At 37.1% G+C, this 19,870-nt stretch overlaps 1 protein-coding gene across 4 annotated transcripts in view; it reads right to left on the bottom strand.

Annotated features, from left to right (window-relative positions):
• LOC149225573 (cycloartenol synthase-like) overlaps positions 1 to 19,870 on the bottom strand; it is a 529,143-nt gene that overhangs the window by 299,970 nt on the left and 209,303 nt on the right. For all 4 annotated transcript variants that reach the window (XM_089377155.1, XM_089377157.1, XM_089377154.1 and 1 more), the window contains exons 10-13: positions 18,328 to 18,441; positions 17,983 to 18,105; positions 17,731 to 17,853; positions 17,540 to 17,638 (exon numbers count right to left, since the gene is read on the bottom strand). In XM_089377155.1, coding sequence (XP_089233281.1) covers positions 17,540 to 17,638; positions 17,731 to 17,853; positions 17,983 to 18,105; positions 18,328 to 18,441 — 459 coding nt within the window. The remainder of the gene's footprint in view (positions 1 to 17,539; positions 17,639 to 17,730; positions 17,854 to 17,982; positions 18,106 to 18,327; positions 18,442 to 19,870) is intronic.

Genomic DNA, 19,870 nt, shown 5'->3' with positions numbered 1-19,870 from the left:
GAGGAAGGGTTTCAAGGAGAAGGGGATGAAGAGGGAAATGAAATGCAAGTGGGAAAAGCTTCATTAACACCCTTGTGGAAATTTGTGACAAAACTTGAGGGAGGAGAAGAGGTGGTGGAACCTTTAAATTTATATGCCCTCATGATTGTCATGGTGGAAAACCTTATAGTGATTCATATACCCGTGTGAGGAGGCATCTTTGTGGGGTAATGGAGAGTGATGACAATAAGGGTGCCATAGGGATCTCAATTTGCCCTAAGGTATCAATGGAACAAAGGAAAAAAATACCTCAAAATAAAGGAGGTTGCACAAAAAAAGACATAGTAAGAAACCAAACTTCAATCCAGTGCAACCTCTAGATTTGGTGATGGTGGCCCCACAACTTCATCTCCTCTTGGAACTTCTAGAACCTTTAAATCTAGAAGAACAATAGTAGATTTCCTTAATATTGGTGGGAGGTATGACATGGATCCAAAAGTGTTGCAGTTTATTTGTGCTTGCAGTATACCATTCAATGTGTGCCGCTCCCCTTATAAGCATGATTTGGTTAAGGCCATCAATGAAACACCAAAAGGATACAAGAACCCCAACTATGAGAAAGCTAGAACTTTGTTATCATATAGAGAAAAAACAAAGATTCATAAAGCTTTGTCACGGTTTACAGATGAGTGGGGGGATTGTGGGGTATCCATTACATTAGATGGTTGAACAAATGTTAGAAACCAACAACTAATAAATTTTCTTGGTGTTTCCACTAGCTATGTAGCGTTTCTTGGCACTAATGACTCCTCAATCACTGTGTATTCTCAAAACATTGCAGATGTCCTATTGAAAATAATTCATGATGTTGGTCCTAATAATGTGGTTCAAGTCATTACTAATAATATAGAAAACTGTAATGGATCAGAAAAGATCATTGAGCAGTCTTATCCACACATCTTTTGGTCTAGGTGCTTGGTGCACACATTGAACCTTTCGATACATGATATTGTCAGGCGCAGAGAATGTGGATGGATTAATCAATTATATAAGAGAGGGAAGCAACTCATTAAATTTTTCACAAGGTATACAAAGGCCAATTACTTTTATGGCACTTACTCCAAGTTGCAGCTACTTAAGATTGCAAAAACTAGATTTGCATGCTATTACCTCAACTTTAGGCGCCTATTGAAGGTGACACAATATTTGGGTGTCATGGTGACGAGTGACAGATGGGATGACATGAGCACTAATAGAGATGATGTTAATATAGTAAAAGAGACTATTCTTTACGCTCACTTTTGGTCACAAGTTAGATATGTTTTGCAATTCACCAAGCCAATTTATCACATGATTAAATTTGCAGATTCAAATCAGCCAATAAGTGGGGAGGTGTATGAGTAGATGCATGGAATGTCGGGGCAGGTTAAAGACATTGGTGAGCCTTGAGATGTCAACATGTTTAATTATATTTGTGCAAAGGTGAAACGATTATGGGAAACACTAAACATTCCACTACATGCCTTAGCATATGTTCTTACACCTAAATACTAACATGTATCTATAATGGCTTTCATCACCAACACCTTGTGGGGGGACCAAGATAAAACCACACCAAGATCCAGAGGTTCAAGATGCTAAAATGATAGCATTAGATAAATTAGTCCCTGATGTGGAGGAGTGTGACACCATACAGAGACAATTGAGTAACTAAATCCTTTGTGCTAGTGCCTTTGTGACCAACCATGCAGTCAAATATTGAGGGAATTTGTCTTCTCTCAAGTGGTGGAACATGCATGGTGGTTTTACTCCACATCTAAAATGTTTGGAAATACGAATACTCTCACAGGTGGTGAACACTTCTTTCACAGAGAGGTGTTGGAGCACCTATAGTTTCATCCATATTGTCAAAAGGAATTAGGTTGAATGTAAATTGATCAGAGAGATTTGTTTATGTTCATTACAACTTCTAATTGTTGTCCCATTATTGTGAGGAGGCAAAGACAAATAAAGTCATGATGGTTGGGACAAAAATCCAGAGGATAATTTGGAGGATGGAGTGTTTCATTTAGAGCAATTAGAGGATGCTGTTATCCAGGATGATGATTATCGAGTTGAGATGCCACCCCCCATACAATGCCATAGTCCCCACATCCAAGACTTCAGTAGCAACAATAGGGGCTTCATCTTCAGTTCCATGGCCACCATCTACTTCACTACCACCACGTGGAGACCCACTTAGTGGTCATGGTGATTAAAGGGAGAGAGAATAGTAGATAGATTAACTACTTTATTTGTCATAGTCTATAGATGGTAGATTAAAATTGAGCGTTTTGAATTTAGACTTTTCAATCTTCATACTTCGATGTGTAGATGACCTATTTTGTAAACATTACTATTTGGTCATGTTGACAGTTGCTAAAAAGGATATTTCAATGTTTTGATGGTCTACTTTCTATTACATGCCTAAAAAATTGATACTTTCTATTATTTGTGATATGATTAAAAATTTGATGCTTTTTGTAATTAATAGAATTTAGTTGGTTGATGCTCGAATAATTAATCATTAATGTACTATCGATGCCATTTCTATCTTGATTTATGTAAAAATATGCATGTATTAATATATTCTACAACTAGTTTTGCATTTTGTATGTTTATTCTTAATATAAATGCTATCTATCTATCTATATACACACACACACAGATCATGGATGCTTTCAAGGATGCTTCTCTTCTAGTGACTATTGGAAAATGACACTTCTGACACTTTGCTTCTCAAAATTTCACCCGCTTTGACCTCGCTTTGTCCAACATTGGGCATGCTAAATGACATCTTCCCTGTAACCTTTCAAATCCTAATAAGACCATGCAAAAACATCCTTAAAATCTTTGAATGGGCTTTCAATAGCCTTTCTTTTATCCTTTGTTGTACCTTTTCCAACTTAATTATCTTTGGATCCTCTGGTGATCAAACATTTATCACTATGTGATCATTTAACTTGATGGTTTCTATCTTGCCCCAGTTTGTGTCATCTCTATTGAAAATATGTTCAAAGGGAAAAATACATGCAAGAATATTATTGTCCTTAAGCTACATGACCACATCGTCTTCTTTCCAATCAACCTCATTTTCTGAAAATTCTTGTCGTTGGTTCATAAATTTTATTATATGTTCATCATCCTCAAACACCTATCAATGAATGTCGTTATCTAGAATAGATGGTATGTATAGAATCTTAGCCTTTGCACCGTTCATCAATTCTTCACAAAGTCGCTAAGTGGAAGTTGCAACTGCGAAGGCATCTACATTCTAGTTCACGCATCTTGGTTCGGCTTCAATTGATAAGGTTTCAATTGTTTTTGTGGAATCCAATAAAATATTCTTGTATTTTTCAATATTTCATATTTAGAAGCTTACAATCCTTTACCTTAGCAAACAACTAGGTCATAATCACCAATAATTTTCAAAATTTTAGGACCAATTTCTTTAGATAAATTCAAACCAATTAAAAGCCCCATATTCAACTATATTGTTAGTAGCTTCAAACTCAAAACAAAAATAATAACATGAGATTTTAACTTTGGGTGAAGTAAACACAAAACCTATTACATCTCCTAGAGCTTGATCCATCAAAATTAATTTTCCATATTTGTTGGGTGTCTTTGTAAGGATATTCACTTGATGATAGCATTGTGTATGGACCAAAACCATCATTGAACACACCAACTACTTTTTTGAATTTCTCGGGTATTCAACATGGTTCCTTTTAAATTTCTTTCGATGTAAAATGACAAACTCTCAATCACTAATGGGGATAGTGGCATAGGATGAATCCATCTAAATCAGCTACTCACTTTCTTGATAAAAGCATACCCCAAGCAATTGATCCATCAGTTACCACTGTGTCCATTACTAGGCATATATCTAGGTGTGTAACAAAAGGGACCTGTAAATCTTTGATGAGGCCATAAAGTGTAACTTCTTGAGAATCCACTACAAATATATTTCTATATGGTCTTGAAGTTCTCAATCCCATTTTGTTCATAATTTCAAGGGCCATTACATTCATGGAAACTCCAAAATCTAACATACAGTTATGCATAATCCAATCTGCAGGTGTTTCTACATTGACAACTCATCTTCCCATGTTGCCTCTTCCACTGGTAGGTTCTTCCATTTGATGAGGTACTCAATCTTTGATCGATTTATCAGCAGCCTAATGTTAGTTTTTGTAGCATCGGACAGTGTTCTAGTCTCGACAATTGTTAGAGAGGCTAAGAAACACTAGGACTCCATAACCCAAAAAAGGTTTCAGGAAAATTCACCTAGAAATGCCTTAATTAAGTTAATTAATCAGTAATTAAATTTTTCCTAAGTCTAACTTAGGGAAAATGATTAATTAACAATAATTAATTGAGGCGGGTGAGATTTCTCTAGAAACTTACACGGATCGACTAGGAAATAATCTCATCCATTGATTAAGTTTTAATTTTGGTCGTTGAAGTCCCACAGTGAGATTATAAGAAGTTAATGGGCAGTTTGTCAGAAGAGTTCAAGCAAGAGAGGGGACGCAGAGACAAAGAAGGGCAGAGACAATGAGTTCGGAGGAAGTCTTCCAATTCTAGAGAGTCAGCAGCAGAAGGGTCGTATTTCCCAGAGAAGCTACACAAAGCCAACACAGATAACTTCAGAGGGAGATTTATTTTACTGAAGAGAAGGATGATTTAGTTGCATTTGGTCTGGAAATTCTCCAAGAGACCAAGTGAATTTCTTCCAGAGGTAGATTCATCTAGGATATCATCTTTCCAGCAATTCGGGGTCGTAGCAAGTTAGATCCTGTGCAAGCACTACATAGAGGCTCACGTAAAGGTTGTACGACTAGCTAGTTTTTCTAGTTGTCGGAGCTAGATCAGACGTGGTGTTGAGGTATTTGCCTCACAGATATTTTGGCCAGATTATTTTGTTGATTGGATTGCCAGTTGGGCATCCATAGATTGTACTCAAAATTTCTCATTGCTGCTTAATAATAAAAACCTCAGCTGTTGCACCGGTTTTCCCACATTGGGTTTTTCCAGGGACATTTGTCCAAAAACAACGGTGTTATATTTTTGTGTGTGCGTGCCAGTATTTTCTCAGTTTCCAGTTTATCTTCCACTATATTTTTATTTGTGAAGATTGCAGTGTGATTAATTCATTGTTTCCGTAGCAATAAACTGCTAAATTAATTTACAGTTAGAAGAATTAATTCCAGTTGTTGCAATAGAATTTCAATAGTGAAATTTTCACATGGTATCAGAGCGTATTTGATCAGATAGGAAGCGAAAGAAGCGAATTTTCAAAAGGAGCAACAAGACAAATTTTCTGGAGGCTGCACAGTGCCTAGCCAAGTAGTGCGAATTATTGGGCAGTTTGATTTTTCAGTGCAGTGTTGCAAAATTATTTGGCTTTCCAAAGAGAGTGATTCCAGTAGGCAGAGGGAGCAGTAGTTCAGTATTTTTTGTTGGCCAGATTCCTTGTTTGGGTGCAAAATGTTTTGCAACAGTTGCTAGAGTAGAATCAATGTTGGGTGTAAGATAAAGTGCACACACAAAGGGAGATTTCTCTCAGAGAGTTTCTATTCTAGAAATCCATATTTCCAGGTGAAATCAGAAGTAGCTACAAGCATATTTTCTCATTCAATAAGGGAGTGCGAATAGCAGAATCGGCAGCCAAGCAGGAGAAAGAGAGAGATTTCCATTCTAGTTTCAAGTATGGCCACAACTAGGCTTAGATATCAGGATAGGTTGAAGGGAGCTTCCAACTATGTCATTTGGAAGCCCAGGATTTCCTTCCAGCAAGATGAATTTGGCCTAATGACCTATGCAGAAAACGTTGTGGTAGAACCCACTGATGCAGATCAGCAGAAGGAATTCAGGAAAGAGATGGCCAAGGCGAAGTGGATGATCCTGGATGGAGTCCGGGACCATATAAGTTCACATATATCTGGAAAGAACACTACCAAGGAGATGTGGGATGCTCTTGCTCAACTATATTAGAATCCTTCCGAGCAACGAAAGATGTTCCTGAAAGAGAAGTTGACAACCAGAATTCAGGAAATTCAGGATTAGCTTGCAATAGTTAGGGAGGCACCTCAGGACATAGATCTTGTATGTTTGGCACTGAACAATGTCTCAGAGCACTAGGAGATCTTCGTCCAAGGCACTTTGGAACAAGATACTCTACCTAGGTGGGACAGGATGTGGTCACACTTGCAGTAGGAGGAAATGAGGCCAGCACTTGTGAAGACCTCCATCAGTGGAAGCAGTGGTAAGGATTCGAAAGGTGAGAAGGAGGAAGAGAATGTGGCCCTTACCTCAAAGAGTATCGGTCATGGACAGGGGAAAGAAGAAAAAGAAGGACCTATCTAAGGTCAAGTGCTTCAGGTGTGGCCAGTTTGGCTACTAGAGTACTCAGTGTCGTCAAAGGATGAAGGACAAGCAAGAGAAGCAGGACCAGGTGGCAACATCCGCAGAGACAAACAAATTGTCCTCCAGGTTGGAGAAGACTTTTCCATATTTGCAGCTATACCTCCAGGAGTGAGGTGGCGCAATATGGAGCTATAGTCCTAGAGTTGGGCAGAGATTTGGGCAAGGTCCATTGAGGTGTCTTCCTCATGGATCATTACCTTGCTACAAAGGCCCACAGTGTTTATTAGAAGGATGGATCAGTGTCAATTGATGCAATCAGAGTCCAAAGTGATAGTTGCAGACTAGTAGCACTCAGTTGTTGAGGAGCACATAGCAGTGTTGACAAAAGAGAAGGAGGCTCAGTGGCAGAGTCAACAACAACACAGATTCTTTAGTGGACAGTGCAATGGCTAGTAGCAGTCAAATGATCAGGAGATAGAAGCATCACAAGAACACAGTTGATTTAGTATTTCAGATGCCTCTCAGTTGCAGTAGTTGCAGTAGCAATAGCAATAGTTGAGAGGGAGTTGTAGTGCAGATGCAAAGTTGGCGTCGACATAGCAGTGTCAGCAGCAACACAAATGCAACATCAGAGTTGCACAGTGGTTGGTGGGCAGTGGCAAGCAATCACAATGGCCAGACATCAACAACGTGTACAAAGGATGATGCAGAGACAAGGTGTTGGAGCAGTTCAGCACTAGAACACCTTCCTCGCTAAGAGGGAGTGTTATTTTTGTAGCACTGGATGGTGTTCTAGTCTTAAAAATAGTCAGAGAGGCTAAGAAACACTACGACTCAAAAACCCAAAAAAGGTTTCAGGAAAATCCACCTAGAAATGCCTTAATTAAGTTAATTAATTAGTAATTAAATTTTTCCTAAGTCTAACTTGGGGGAAATGATTAATTAACAGTAATTAATTGAGGAAGTTGAGATCTCTAAAAACTCACACGGATCGGCTAGGAAATAATCTCAGCCATTGATTAAGTTTTAATCTTGGCTATTGGAGTCCCACGGTGAGATCATAAGAAGAAGTCAATGGGTAGATGGATGAACACACTAGAGATCGATTTCCTTGGGCAATCAACTTTCTAGAGAGCAACAACAGTTTGGCGGAAGAGTTCGAGTCGGAGAAGGGACGCAAAGACAGTGAGTTTGGAGGAAGTCTTCTAGTTCCAAAGATTCAGCAGCAGAAGGGTTGTATTTCCCAGAGAAGTTGTGCAAAGCTAGCGAAGATAGCTTCAAAGGGAGATCGATTTTGCTGAAGGGAAGGGTGATTTAGTTGCAGTTGGTCTAGAAATTCTCCAGGAGGCCAAGCGAATTCCTTCCACAAGCAGAGTCAACCAGGATGTCATCTTTCCAGCAGTTTCGGAGCTTAGTGAGTTAGAGCCTGTGCAAGAACTACACAGAGGTTGTACGACTAATTAATTTTGTCAGTGATTGGAGCTGGATTAGGCGTGGTGTTGAGGTATTTGCCTCACAAATATTTTGGCCAAATTATTTTGCTAATTGGATTGCCTGTTGGGCATCCATATATTGTACTCAGAATTTCTCACTGCTACCTAATAATGAAAACACTCAGCTGCTGCACCAGTTTTCCCACATTGAGTTTTTCTGGGGACATTTGTCCAAAAACAATGGTGTTATATTTTTGTGGGTGTGCCAGTATTTTGTCAGTTTCTACTTTATCTTCCGCAATATTTTTATTTGTGAAGATTGCAGTGTGATTAATTCATTGTTGTTGTAGCAATAAACTACTAAATTAATTTACAGTTAGAAGAATTAATTTCACTTGTTGCAATAGAATTTCAGTAGTGAAATTTTCACACTTAATCCTTGTTTCTAGGAATGTTTTTTGTCCTAGTACAATTTTCCCTTCTTCATTAATCTCTGATAAAATAGTTTGGACTAGGATCTTGTCAGTGATTACATCCTTTACGCAAGAAACTTGAAAGATTGAATGTACACGTGAATATGGAGGCAACTCCAATTTGTGAACCATACTTCCAATAATCTGGAACACCTTATAAAGGCCATAATACTTCCATGTTAATCTATTTTCCTCCTTTTGTTGGTTGAGGGATGATAGTTTACATGGTTGTAGTCTCACAAATACCCAATCCCCCACTTAAAATTCCCTCACTGCGACATTGATATGTTTGTTGCTTCGTCCTATTTTGTACTATAACCAAGTTGTCCTTCAATAGTTTGAGGAACCTCTTGTTGGTGCCCTATGTGGTCCTCTAATGCATGAACCTTTCCATTCCATTTCAAGAGTAATGTGATAGATGGAGGATGATATCCATAAAGTTTTAGAAATGGGGACATTTTATATTTAGTATGGAAGGGTGTGTTGTACCACCATTTTTCTAAGGGAAAGCACTTGACCCATTGTGTCTATTTATTAACCTTGGATTCTAGTCCCATGGGATCTCTTTTACTGACCATTTGGTTTTAGGGATGGTATTTCACGGGAAACCCTAATTTTGGTTGTGTTGTCCCACTCCCTCATCCGCATATATTATCCCCTTTCCACTCATTATTACCCCACTCATCATTTATCCCAGCTGGGTCCACATTCCTCCACTGGGTCCACATAGGGCTAGTTATCCCCTTCCCTTTGCCCACACCTTGGGTCAGGCCTGGAATGATGCTCCGGAGGTTGATGCAGCTAAAAAGAAAAGTAAAAGCATAATTGGCCACACTCAACAAGAAAATGTACCATAAAATGTAAAATATGGTCGGGACAAACACATTTAGCACGTGGGCAAAAGCCAATAGATGAGCTCTACCCCATCATCATGGCCATCACCCTGGTTCCTACAAGTTCTATGTTGATTTCGAGTAGCATCGGATGTGCTCTAGCCACGCAATTTGGTGGAGAGGTTGGGGCACATGAGATCTCCAATACCCAGAAAGGGTTTGGGCAGATTCTAAACAGATAAGGAGATATTAAAATAATTAATATTTTCAATGGAGTCCCTAAGTTTAAACTTAGGGAAAATAAAATATTAATGTGTATTAATATGAATTTGTGTTAGAGTGGTCCAAAAGACATGGATCAAGCCAGATCTAATCTTAGCCGTTGATTAGGGACTTAATCTCAGCCATTGAGATGTCAACAGGAAACGTATAAGAGGAGGCTTGAGGTTCACTTGGAGAATACACCAGAGTGATCAGTCATTCTATTCTCTAGAGCGGGGTTTGCTAAGAGAGATAGAATCAGTGATCGGGAAAGCAGCTGAGGGTCATTTAGTACAGAGAGGCAGAGATAGTGTCGGGATAGTAGCAGAGCAGCTAGAGAGAGAGAAGCAGGAGCAGCTAGTGCTCACACAAGGCCATGCAAAGGCAACTAAGTGATGCGTAGAGCACAAAAGGGGCCAACGTAGATGATGCAGAGGCTCAGAGAGCTAACGGAGAGGCTCAAAGAGCTGACACGGGGCCTCTTGGGTCTGACGCAGTCCAAGATAGGCTGACGCAGTGCCAGCGCTGGGCTAGGAGAGGCTGACGCAGTCCAGATTGGGCAGACGCCAGGGTTTCTGGGGCAAATTGGTGCTGAGTAGCTGCTGGAAGGATTATCCAGGGTTTCAGCCAGTAGATTTGTCAGAAACTGAGAAGTATTACTACTAAGGAAATGCTCTATTGCGTAGGCCTGTTTCGGCACCCAGATTGTACTCTAATATTGGTTAATAAGAAAACCCTCAGATAGCTACACCGGTTTTCCCACATTGGGTTTTTCCGAGGACATTAGTCCAAAAATAATGGTGTCATGTAGTGTGTTTGTTCTTGTTTCTTTTAGTTGTTGATCTGTAATATGTTGAGCATGCACTGGTGTTCATTTTCAGTGTTTACTTTGTAAATAACTTGTTAAGGAAAAATAACAAGTATGAATAAATCAGAAAAAGTGCATGAAGGGTTTCTAAATAAGTAAACTTAGAAACTTCAACATGGTATCAGAGCGTGATTGCAGATCACAGGAGGACTAAAAGACATCAACCGAGCAGAGCAATAGCAGCAGAAAACAGTTGTCCCGAGGTGACAGAAATTGTTTCTAGCAACGCAGAAGCCAAGGAGTGTGACGCAGAGCTAGCCAGGGCCACGCAGAGGAAGCCGGGAGCTGCGCAAAGCCCCAAAAAGGCCAAAGCTAAAAATATGTCAAAAATATTCCTTTTCACTCATTAAAAATATGTCATAAAATATTCCTCTTACACTCTCTTTAACGCATATGTTACACTCTCCTTAACTAAGGCATGCATACCTCTCCTTAATGGCATAAGTTACACTCCTCTAAATGGAATCCAATGCATGCACATTACTCCTCCTTTATGACAAGAATTGGTTGCTCCTACTATATATGAGTCTCATGCATTCTCACTTGGGGATTATGAGGCCAAGAGTGGAAGAGACTTGAGGAAAATAGTGAGAGGGAGAGATGTGGAGAGTAGACAATTGCTTCCATAATAAATCTGAAATTATTGTTAAAATCCTAAGATCTCTAGCCATTGAGGTTGACCATGAGTGGTATTGAGAGGAAGTGAAAATTTGCTTCCTTAGTTTGCCTTGCAAATCTCTCTATTGTTGTCTTTTGGTATTGCTTGTGAGTTTTTGTAGCTCAAGGGGTTCCAAAGGGAGCAGTTCTTCCTAGATATGGTTGGGAGAAAAACTGGGTGGTTCATAATGAGTTAGTAAGGATATCGGAGCTGGAGCATAATCTCATTGGAGCTAGAGCATACTCCCATTTTTTTGAGTTGTATAAATTCACTGCCAGGTATGTTGACAACATTATATTGTGTTTCTTTTTGTAGTTCATTACATGGTTTTGCTTATTTGGTTGTTGACTGAAACTTAGATGTATATCAAATGCTGCACACTAAATGTTGAAGGAATTTTGTAATAACTGTAGTTTATTTTATGTAAGTTTTTTTTTTGTACAATTTCATTGCAAGTTGATTTACATTATGTCTTAATGGCTAAAGAATTCATGCTTTCATGAGTTGTATGAAAACATGTTAATAGCATAAATTTGGTTTTTGCTTCTCTTTTTATAGTTGTAGATAAGTTTGCACAGTATATGTTTGACAAAAGAGATAAACGAGATAGTATGAATTTGCTTTTGGTTGTGGTTTTAAATAATCGCATTTCTGGGCGTTTCTGTTTCGATTTATTTTAACTTCAAGGGGTATCTGTACCTTATGGCCATGTCGCCCCAACTTTGATTTCAAAAAACAGATTTTCAGAATTCGGTTCTATAATCTTCTATATTTTACAGATTTGTTGTTGCTGCCTAGTGGTTTGTCTTGCTATTTTTTTTTTGTAGCTGTGATTTACCTGATAATCTCTTTTTATGAAACCAGTCTGTTACATAAACTTGGAATTATTGTTTTAAAGTATCAATGGTTAATACATTGATAATTTAATAAACTTGTGACTGCTTGTTTGATAGTTTAATAACTAGCATCTTGTTTTGTGACTGCTAACCGTTGTTCAAAATTCCCAATGGTTGTAACTACATCGCTGCGAGCTATTTGTAAAAATTCTTAAATATTTATAGCTATTATGTGCCTAAATTTTTGTATATGCAGCAATCAAGATGGATGACAGTTCTACTTATGTATTAGGTTCACTTCTTGGCATTACTGACAAAGAAAAAGAAATTATGTAATCTTAGAATCATGTTAGTTAATTTTGGTGAAATTTCCTTAAGGGTTATGGTTGTAAGTGTTTGACAAAATGCCTCAATGGCTGTAAATTTCATGCTTGCAAACTGTTTGACATAATGCTTCAATGGTTGTAGCTAATTACATCTATGAATTGTCTATAAAAATGACTAAGTAAATTTAGGATTTCCAACCAAGGTGTTTCTGGAAATATCTCAAAGAATAAGAATGATGATTCTATTGAATTAAAAATCCATGGAAGGCAAATTGGTTAGGTGAAATGTTGTAATTGTTAGCTCACATATGAATTCATAATAGTTGGAAACCACCCCTTTAGAAGTTGAATTAACTTGTTTTTCTTCCCTTTGTTTTACCAAAGAATTCATAGGCATATTATCTAGAAAAAAATCAAATTAGTCACTCTTAAACAGTTGTAATAGAATGAACAATTAGCTTATTGGAAATTGTGGTTTGTAAAGATTGATATTATTTATCCCACTAAAGACTCTATCATTTAAATGTGATTTTAAGACTTATGATTGTAACTTTTGGATCTTGAGGAACCATGACCCTGAAACCTTAATGAGAAGTTTAATATTACCATGGGTTAATTAGTTAGTAGAAATTAGTATGATACCAATAAGAATAAAAATAAAAAATATAGTTATATGACCTTGCATTAACTTTAAACTTAAATCACATTTTGAGTCAGCCTTAGTATAATACTAATGGCTGGTAAGGTGTGACCTTACAATCGTGTTCTATGCCAAGTTTTGGAACCCCTGTCACTGTTTCTCTGAGCATCTAAAGTGCTCCATGGTGTAGATGTCCCATTCTCCTATGCCATAACTCATTCAACTCCTTCCCACTGCTATTGTCACTGCCTATTAGTGCCATTGGAGATTCGAGCTGCACCCTGTACAATCTGTTACTTTGAACTCCAATCTGTCTTACCTTCTTCCAGCATGAGTGTTTGACATACACTTTCTTCCCTACAAAGTGGATATCATACGCCTTATCCTGTAACTAGGATATTGAAATCGGGTTCATACCCAATCCTGGCACATGCAATACATTTGTAGCGTTGGTGCTTGCTCCCGACTCCCTCTGAAAATTTATGTTACCTCTCCCTATTGGAGTAGATTTCATTATGTTTCCCATAGTAATTTGGAACTCCATCTGCTCCTCCTTGTAGCTAAAGAAATATTCTCTAACCCCTGTCATATGAGATGATGCTCCATTGTCTATGTACCAGACACCCTATGAAGTTCATCCTGATGAGCAAGAAAATTCGTCCTCCAACCTGGAAGACAAGTCTGAAGCTTACTGAATATTAATTTTGTCCATGGTCATGCTAAAGAATTTACTTTGTGCTACTCCTCCTTCCTCCCGACGTTGATTCTGCAATTTCAAACTGCTGCAAAACCCTCTGCATTCAACCAAGTAGTCTACCTAGCAAAAATTTGAGTTGCAGCTGCTCCCTCTCACTGTTGGAATCACTAATCCAGGCAAACCGACTTTTATGCTAACTAGCAACTAAAACCCGAACTACTGCCCTCAGTAATTTTGGCCTGTCTATCAAGGATATGCGTTGTCTCTAGAATTTCGACCTATTGTTCTTACTGAACAGCGAAATTATCTCTTACGCTTCTAAGCTTCTTCGCTAATCATTTATGATCTGATACCATGTGAAAATTTTGTCTATTGTAGCAACTGGAAATTATTCTTCTAATTGTAAATTTAATTATGCAGTTTATTTGCTAAGGCCAACAAAGAATAAAATCACATCTGCAATTTTCACAATAAAAATACTGCAGAAAATAAAAATACTGGAAACTAAGAAATTCTAGCACACACACAAGAATTTTAACACAATTATTTTTGGACAATTGTCCCTCGAAAAACCCAATGCGGGAAAACCGGTGCAGCAGATGAGGGTTTTATTATTATTCTTCAACAGCAAATCTGAGTACAATAATTTAGATGCTCTACTGGCAATCTAATCTGAGGAAAATACTGACAAAATTATTATGACATTTTTATCTCACTCCACCGCTGATTTATGCCACCGAGATTGACTTCCTAGCCTCATGTCGGAGCTTTTGTGCAACTTTTTGCACAGTGGTTGTGCAGAGCCTCTGTGGAATTCAACTTTCCTCTCACTGCCTCTTCCAAGAATTAGAAAACTTCCTTCTAGAATGTTGCTACCCTCCTCAACCAGCTGCTACTCACCCTGTGGCTCTATCTTCTCTATTGAATCACTTCCACTAAGAAAATCAAACTGCCTAGGCAACTAAGTATCTGCACTGGAGTATTCTCCATCACCACATCGATCCCTTCTTATATCTTTCTGTTGAGACTCCAACAACCAAGATTAAATATTAATCAATGGCTCAGATAATTTCTGCACCGATCCGTGTGATTTTCCAGATGATTCTCGACTTATTTCAAATAATATTGATTAATTAACCATATTTCTTAAGTCAACCATATTTCCTATGTTTAAACTTAGGAAATCTAAGTTGCACTGAAACGGATACGGGAACGGATACGGATACGGGGTTTGAAACGGATACGACAAATTTTCAAAATATGAGGATACGATACGGCAAGGAAACGGCATGCATATATATATATATATATATATATATATATATATATATATATTTCATATTACCATTCATCTTTTAGAATCTAGAATCTAGAATCTATATCTAAAAATGCATAGTCATCGTCATGAATTCAACATAAACAAATCATCATCATCAATTCAGCATAAAAATTGTCATCATCATTAGTGATTATTATAACATTCAACATATTATCATCATCATTAATAATGTAATAAAAAATGCAACAACCTTTGTGCTTTCAGGTCCAACTCCTTCAAAGAATGTGTCATGCATGGCAGATGATATCTATCTTCCTTGCATGACAATTAAAAGGCCCATGGGATCATTGGGATATTCCATCAAGACCTATCTGAACATTTCAATCTTCTCAATGTCAGCTTGGTCTTGTGACTATATGCAGGCACAAGATTGGCTAGAGAAGATTTGTTATATTGGAGAGATTTATGAAATCAAAAGCAAAATCAATGACAATTAACAAAACCTTAACCAAAATGAAAATTAATCGCTCAAAAAATCTCTTTACGAAGACATTCATCAAACCCCTTTATTTGCATTTTTGAACATCTATCTTTTTCTTAGTAAGAATTTTTGATAAATATATGACTCTGGAGTGTTGTTGTTTCTAAAGATTTAGAAAAGATTTTATGAGACTCTGTTTATAGTGAGTTTATTTGCAAATCTGATTTCTTCATTTTTATTATTTATTTATGGCTATGCAAATTTTCAAGCTTTTTAACATTTTAAGGGTGGATTCTGATCACAATTTTCATGGATCCGTTTTACCGGAAACGGATCCAAAAAAATTTAAATCCCTTGGAAACGTATCCAATTCCAAATCTAAAGTTTCCGATTTTTTGAAACGGCACAAAAACGTTTTTACAGTGTTTCAGACAAGAATCGTATCCGTTTATGTATCGGAAACGGGGATCCGCGTTTCTGGGAAATTCTTCAGGAGTTTCCGGTAACTTAGTAGGAAATATTTAAAAATCGGTTAATAATCTAATTGAGACACTTTTAGGCGGAATTTCCAAAAACGATTTCTGGGTTTTGGAGATCTCATGTATTCTAGCCTCTCCACCAAATTTCATGGCTAGAACACACCCGATTATACAAAAACTAACAGAGTAGGCATTTAACTTAAAAATAACCAAGATAATTGCATCTAACCTTAGTTAAGTGCATTTCATCTTAATTCACCTTATTTTTCAAGCTATGTTGCAATTTGTTGAGATCCTTGTCATGATGAAAATGTCTTGAATTGATTATTTTGTAATGTTTCATTGGGCAAGTACCATATCTTTTATTTTGTAAGTGAAATTTTAGCTTATGTCATCTTGCAAGTTATTTTATATTGCTTCTTTACATGCATTAGAATCGTGAATGGTTATACTTTGAAAGCATTTCTTTGAGAGAAATTTTAAATCTTGCAAGTGATATCTTTTATTCTAACATCTACTTGATTGACAGAATTACATGTGTTTCAGTTTGAAACATTTCATTTTTAGAGCAAGTATTATTTATTTTGAAGCAATATTGAAAGCACTGGTCTTATATGCTTATCTTTGATTTATGTGTTGATGGTTATTGAAGTATATTTCTTTTCATATTGTTCATCATATTTGTTGAAAACTGCTCATAATATCAAGTCATCCAAATCAACCTTAACTTAATCTCCTAGAATCTCACTTTTTCATCTAACTTTTCATTAGGAACCACCCCCCTTAACTTACCTAGGAGAGAGCTTTAACGGAGAAAGTTGGGAATAGGTGACAGCCCCATCTCTTTAGTTTTGCCACCAAACCACACCTTGTGGGGTTAAGAGCTTTTTCTCACTAATTCTCACTAACTTAGGAGTATGTGCTAGGTGGCAACAACACACCCAACCTTGATAGTTTTTCACACCATTAATTGCATGCTTGGAATGTTCTCCTAGATAACCCCCGCCTAAAGATAATGAATGCCAAACTAGTGGGAGCGCTTTTCAAGGCTGAATATTATTTCGACATGTCAAGTAGCTACAGCCATCCTTTAGGCTATAAAATATTAAAATGCTTCTCTGAGCTGTTGATAAATTCAAGGATAAACATTCTTCCTACTGCTTATATCTTTTCACACCTGGATCTTAATTTGCAGATTGTTATGCGAGAGCAATGGGATATACTTCCTAGAGAAAAGGCCCTTCATTTTCTGTTCTGGAACAGTGGCTATCTCACACTAAACAAGCCATAAAATGTGCCATGAAATCCCTGTGCTACAGGCTGTACCTCCTTGGACGTCCCTCCTTTGAAGCAAAGCGCTGCAACCCAATATTAATCCCGCTTTGGAAAGAGGCTGATTTACAGGCTTTTCAAGGAGCATTCGATTCCAAAGGCCCCCTTGCTTATTGATCCTGCCTTTCTGAATAATGATTAAGCATACAACTACAGATATCAAGCAGATTTGAAATATGTTAGATTGAGAAATATGTGTATATGATGTTAAATTCTCCAAGCAGCCCCATAAGGCATCAGCCTTCAAGAATGCTGGAAAGGGGGTCGATCAGATCTGGTGTTTAAGTTGTTCTCCCTAGATATTGATGATTGTCTCATTATTTTCCTGTTTGACAGATGACACAAGTATGCACACCCTTTATTTCTCTAAGAAAGGTTCAGTATCGCATACAAAATTTTAAAATGATGACACGAAACTCCTTCAATGCATCACTATATGCTCTCACTATAAATTTTCCCTCAAACCAAAATGTAAGCAAAATAAGAACTTCTACATGAAATGTACTGCATGACAACCAGTAAGTCTGGCTTAAAGGATAGAATGCCCACTTACTTGCATGGAAAGCAAATAATCAACACAATCAAAAATCCGTTGTGATGAAATTGGTTTCCCCACAATGTCTTGAGGCAATTGTGCCAACGCTAATGCAGCCTATGTAAGAAAAGGCATTTTTTGATTTAGCAAATAATAAAAAAAATTGAATGAAACAAAACTTGAACTTCTATATGGACATCGTCATACACCTTTAAGCCTAGAGAGGAGCAGTCTGAGATGGGCCAACCATGATCTCGGGTCGAGAAAGGCCAGGAACCACAAGAAGGATGGCGATGCCAGAAATTCAAGTCACCTGGACAGTCGTCTTGAATCTTCCCAACAAACAGCAATGTATCAATCTAAAATTACTATTCTTGTATTCAGTTCTACTCCAGGTAGATGCAACACGACAAAAGAAGAGTTTTTCAATTCTAACATAAGTACACATAAATTATACACACCTGTTGCTTTTCTATAAACATATGTGCCTTCTTAAGCAACGGACCACAATCATCAAGGAAATCAGTCGATATAAGAGCAAAGGTAGCAAACGCTGCATCCCATAACTGACTGCCATTATAACCCTAAGGATGAAATACCAAATAGCTGGCATGAGGACAACACAATATTAAATGCAATAAAATACAAGAACAACAATGAAATCTTTCGAGATAAAACTGACCTGATTCTTTTCTGTAAAAATCAAAAGTATTAATTTCTATATCGCGGGCTTGAAAGAAAGGATTTAAGCAAAAAAATCAAATTCACGAAAAATGCTGACCAACGGAAATAATTTATATCCTGACCTGCATCTTCATGCCATCTTCTGCCACCCATAGATAGTCTAGAACTCGTGGAAGATGCCTTTTAAATGCCTCTGAATTTGAATCTTCTACCCAGCAACAAAGCATATTCAATACCTACAATATTGACAAAAATCATTAGATCTTGTACGTATAACAGGTCCAATTACTAACCACTTTTGAGATTAACACTCTGCAAGAATGTCGAATAAAATGAGGCTCCCAGAATATTACCATGTCATATCAATATGAAATTTTCAGAGTTCCTTTAACCATCCCTACATTATCACCCAAGTCTTTTCCATACAATGCTCAGGAACTATTTCCTTTGAAATAGCACGTTTTTGTCTCTTATTCTTCCAAAAAAACTTGTAAATGAGAAATAGAGGATTATAAAATAAGTCACTGCTTTATGTTCGTCTTTTGCTATCATGCAGTAACACTGTAACAGACCCACAATGGTTTCCATCTTATTTGAATTCTAAACTTTTACACTGGTTTCCATCTTATTTGAATTATAAACCTTTACCCAGCAACAAAGCATATTTAAATCCCAAAAAGTTGTCAAAAACCATTAGCTCTTGTCAGTATAACAGCTCAAAGAACTACCACCTTTGAAGATAAACACCATGCAAAAATGTCGAATAAAATGAAGTTCCTAAAATATATTTACCATGTACCATAAAAAAAAACACACATATATATATAAAACCATATATATTATCCCTTGATCCTTTCCATACTAACAATGCCAGGGATTTTTTTTTTTTGAAATAGCAGTTTTTGTCTCTTTTTCTTAAAAAGGAAACTTGCAAATAATAAACAAAGGATTATAAAATAGGTCGTTGCCTTATGTTCATGTTGCCTTATGTTCATCTTCTTCTATTATGCAGTAACACTGTAACAAACCCGGAATGGTTTCCAACTTGAATTCTAAACTTTTACACTGGATTACTTCCTCAAAATAATTTACAATAACAATGCTTCATATCACAGGCAACTAGTAACTATACTAATGATCGTTCATCTATCCTCATTTATCGTATCCGCTAAATGTTGGAAAGTAATGATTCGCCACTCATAATATTCTTTTTAATGTACATTAATTCTGTCTTCCACTTGGTTAGAATGACTTGGTCTACTTTGACTAGTGATCAAGTCCACCTTAATTAGTAACAGATATTTCTTTAGGAGACATGGTAAAAAATGATCTTTGACATACTCATCTTTCATCAATCTCCTCTAATAATAAATATGTATGCGCATTGAACCTTCGTGGTCGATGAGCAAGGTATTCTTTCGAATACAAGTGAAATTCCTTTAGGGTATATGAAACCCAACATAAGTATGTTACATATTCTCTCTGGTTGCTTGATTTCTATTATAGTTTGCTCTGTTTCTCAGTTATATCCGCATACACACTAGCTATAGGTATAAGGATTCAGAACAAACTAAAAATGGCATTAAGTAATGCCGTTATTTTCTTTGACAACTGACAGGAATTTTCCAGAATGGTGGTTAACTGCCAATTGGCTGCACTTCTGAA

This window comes from Pinus tabuliformis, chromosome J (genome assembly GCF_031772625.1).
Source record: "Pinus tabuliformis cultivar Carrire ecotype Pingquan chromosome J, CPIR1, whole genome shotgun sequence".
NCBI classification, from domain to species: Eukaryota; Viridiplantae; Streptophyta; class Pinopsida; order Pinales; family Pinaceae; genus Pinus; species Pinus tabuliformis.
The sequence above is the reverse complement of the archived record's forward strand: the minus strand, read 5'-3'. Positions and strand labels throughout refer to the sequence as shown.